Source organism: Micromonas commoda, chromosome 13 (genome assembly GCF_000090985.2).
Source record: "Micromonas commoda chromosome 13, complete sequence".
Taxonomy (NCBI): domain Eukaryota; kingdom Viridiplantae; phylum Chlorophyta; class Mamiellophyceae; order Mamiellales; family Mamiellaceae; genus Micromonas; species Micromonas commoda.
In genome coordinates, this window is record NC_013050.1 from 276 (window position 1) to 4,007 (window position 3,732).

At 62.2% G+C, this 3,732-nt stretch overlaps 1 protein-coding gene across 1 annotated transcript; it reads right to left on the bottom strand.

The window, feature by feature from the left end:
- Window positions 1-296: 296 nt before the first annotated feature.
- Window positions 297-1,628, bottom strand: MICPUN_103628 (major facilitator superfamily; the record flags this gene model as incomplete). The annotated part of the gene is made up of 1 exon (XM_002505582.1): window positions 297-1,628. One exon carries the CDS (start codon window positions 1,626-1,628, stop codon window positions 297-299), a length of 1,332 nt encoding a protein of 443 aa, XP_002505628.1.
- Between the last annotated feature and the right edge of the window lie 2,104 nt (window positions 1,629-3,732).

The window sequence follows — 3,732 nt, forward strand, 5'->3', positions numbered from 1 at the left end:
CTAAACCCTAAACCCTAAACCCTAAACCCTAAACCCTAAACCCTAGCCGAGCAACCCTCAACAAACCCTACCCTAGTATATACCCTCAACAAACCCTCGACCCGAAGGTCACCTGTTGCTGCGAGCGAGGAGAGACGACCGCTGAGGCTTTGTTCATATCGTATATATAGTCCACCTGCGCGTTATTCGGGGAGAGCACTGCTATGTCCGTTGGAGCCGCACCCCGCGCGAGTAAGCCGCGGAGCACGCGGGCGACAACTGCACGCTCGTCCTCGTTATCATTAAACCGTAAACCGCTAAATCTCGCCTTCGCTATCTTCTAAGTTTGGTGTCTCCGACCTGGACAACAGCAACTCTTCATACTCGACTCTTTCAGCCTCGAGGGTAGCAACGACTGTGGCTGGAGGTTTGACCACAAGTCGCACCAGCCCAAAGATCGCGCATGAGCCCACGAGCATCCCTCCAAACGCAGTGCTCGCCCACGGAAATCCTGCTGACGAGACAATCTGCGCCCCAAAGAGCTGTCCGATTAACTCCCCAGAGTAATACACCGCGTTCGACAGCCCCGCCGTCATTTCCATATACCTTGGGCCCATGTCCACCACTGCCGCCTGCATCAGAGGCAGAAGAGGAACGAAGCCAAAGGCGCTCCCAATACCATAGCAGACGCCGCCGCCGATGATATCCACAGCCCACAGTCGCCAGTCCCTGGGTCCATCGAACCGCATCGGCAGCAGCGGCGATGGACCGAAGCACAGGTGTGCGACTGCCATGAGCAACGCGCCGAACACCGCCATGGCGCCGAGTGGATTCGTCATCCCTCCGTTTTCCGCTAATGGACCAACGAACGGGGTGAAGAACGCATAAAGACCCGCGATCCCCGCGTATACTGTCCCGACGGAGCCTTCTCCAATCTTCAGCGTTCGCTGGAGGTGCGGCGGGAGCGTACTCGGGAAGACCCCGAAGCTGATGGAGACGGCGAGAAGCACCAAGACGGCCGCGGAAAACCGCGGTCTGGCAAACAATCTCATGGTCATGCCCACCGTGCCCCTCTTGTCCTCTCCGCCTTCCTGGTCGGCTGCGTTCCCGTCGGCACCCTCCTCCTCGTCGTCCTCCTCCTCGTCGTCGAGCCGCATGTTCGCCACGAAAGGGATTAGCAACGCGGTCGCCGTCGCGTTGACGATCAAAGGAAGCTCGGACCACCTGAAGAGCTCAAAAAGCCACCCACCGAACGCGGGTCCGACCATGTATCCCACTCCAATCGCCGACTCCAGAACGCCGTTGGCAAACACGTGTGACCTTCTCGGCAGGTGCCTGGTCATGAGGCACAGCACCGTCACTCCCGTGCCAGCCACAGCGAGGCCCATGAAGAGCCTCGAGCAAACCCATATCGTCACGCAGCGTGTCAATGCCTGGTCCGTAAGTTTCGTATCGCCCCTTGGAGGTCCCGCGTACGTGGCGAGGCAAAGGCACGCGGTGATGAGCACCAGCGACGAGACCAACACAGCTTTAGTCCCGACGCGCCAGAGAAGGGGCGGAACTAGAGGTGAGACCAACAGTACGCCGAACGGTAACGCCGCGAAGATGAGACCTCGCTGATAAGGACCGGCGCCCGCGTTTTCCAGCATGGTGGGAAGGAAGGGGAAGATGAACGAGACGCTGACGTTCGTCAGGATGTCGATGAAAGACCCGGTGAGCAGGAAGCGCGTTTGCGATGGAGTGAGGTCGTGCCCCAGCGCTGAGCTCATCGCCTGCGACACGGCCGTGGGTTCCTCCTCCTCGCCGTCGTCCGCGAGAAAACGCGTTCGCGATGGACTCATCGCCTGCGACGCGGCCGTGGGTTCCTCCTCCTGGATGTCGTCCTCTATCCTGGATGCATCGAGGAGTGGAGCCTCGAGGTCGCCGGGCGCATCGCCATCGCCCTCGATATCCCCCTCCATTCGCGCGAAGAGGAGGCGCGAGGAATCGACACGCGCGCCCGCGTTGTCGCCGCCGACAGAAAGTGCCGGGCCCTGTCGTGTAAAAGTTTCGGAGGTCGAACCTGCCTGTGGCACTCTGCTACGAACCAAGCGGCTGACGGCCAGGCTAGTGACGACAAACATAGCTTCGTGTGTGTGAGTGACGCGATGGGCGCCGCTCGCGAGACGTATCGCGACGATACACGGCGCCGGCGGCGGGTGTAGGAAGGCATCGCGCCTCGATACGTCCCGACCCCGCAGCGACGTGGCTTGAGCTTGGTCCGGATGCAGGCTGGGTTGGTGATGCGCCCCCGGGACGATGACGAGTTCGTGATCCGCATCGTCACCGTGGATTACTACCTCTCGAAGCCGTCACCTGGGCTGGACGTCACCGAGTCCCCTCTCACCGGGGTCAAGGTTGACAGGGTGAGTGCTCCGCCCCCGAAGAAGTTGGCACCCCCCCGGTTATAAACTTGCCGTCCGCCTCAAACTTCCCTTCCCCTCGATCCGCGCGCAGGTTCCCATCGTGCGAATCTTTGGGGAGACTCCAGGAGGTCAGAAGGCATGTTTGCACCTGCACCGCGCGTTCCCGTACTTCTACGTACCCTACGACGACGACCTTCCCCGCGATCCCGTCGAGTGCGGCGCCTTTCTCAAAAATCTCTGCCAATCGCTCGAGCGAGCCATGGAGTTGGCGCTGTCGGGCGGCGATGTTGGGGCGGGGGGAGGGGCCGGCGGCGGGCCAAACACGCGGCCGGGGATCAACCCCGCCACAGGCGCATTGGGATCGCGGTTGAAAATGAGGAGGTTCGTTCACGACGCGACGCTGGTTCGAGCCAAGCCATTCTACGGTTTCCACAGCGGCGAGCGCCTGTTCATCAAGCTGAGGCTGTACGACCCGAGCACCGTGCAGCGCGCGGCGGCGGCGATGCTGAGCGGAGGGATCTTGAACCGGATATTTCAGCCGCACGAGTCGCACGTGCCGTACCTGTTGCAAGTCAAGGTCGATCACAACTTACACGGCATGGGACTCGCTAGGCTGAGCAGGGTGTGCTTCCGCGACCCTATTCCGCGCTGGCCTAGGCTGCACCGACACAGGCGCGCGGTTCGCAGGGTGTTGACGGGCGCTGTTGGATTGGGCGGGGAGACGAGCCGGCCGAAGACGGTGGTCCTGGAGTATGACGACGTTCCTCAGCCAACCAGGGGATCGAGGGGATCGACGTTTCTGGTTCAGAACGCGGCGGCGGAAGGAGAAACAGCGCGTGGCTTTCCTCGCGGGTCGTCGTCCGACGCGATGAGAACCCCGGAACCACCCGGTAAGGACGATGTCTCGGCTCAAAAATCCAAGCCCCACCGCGTGTGGACTCGAACCACGATACCGCGGGGTTGGGACCGGGCCTTCGATCCAGCAGACGACGACGCCTCCGCCGCGAACGGGCATGTTCTCACTTTGGTGGGGTCGTCTCGAAGCAGCCAGGGCGGATTCGATCCACCCGAGCGCTCATCAAACGTCGAAATCGAGGTGGACGGATGCGTGGAACATCTGACAAACCCCAAGGACGTCGTCCGGCAACCGCTGGCGACGGCGGCGCCGCCTGGGGAACAGAACGGGGCTCGGTTGGTCCAGTCGCTCGCCCCGGTGTGGGAGGAAGAGGCGAGAAGGGCCGCTGCGAGGGGCGAGCCCGCTCCCGTCGCGCCGAGTCCACCACCGAGAAGTATTCGAGACCTGACCAAGACCGACAGACTGGTGAGCGAGCTCTCGCGGCGGGTCGCG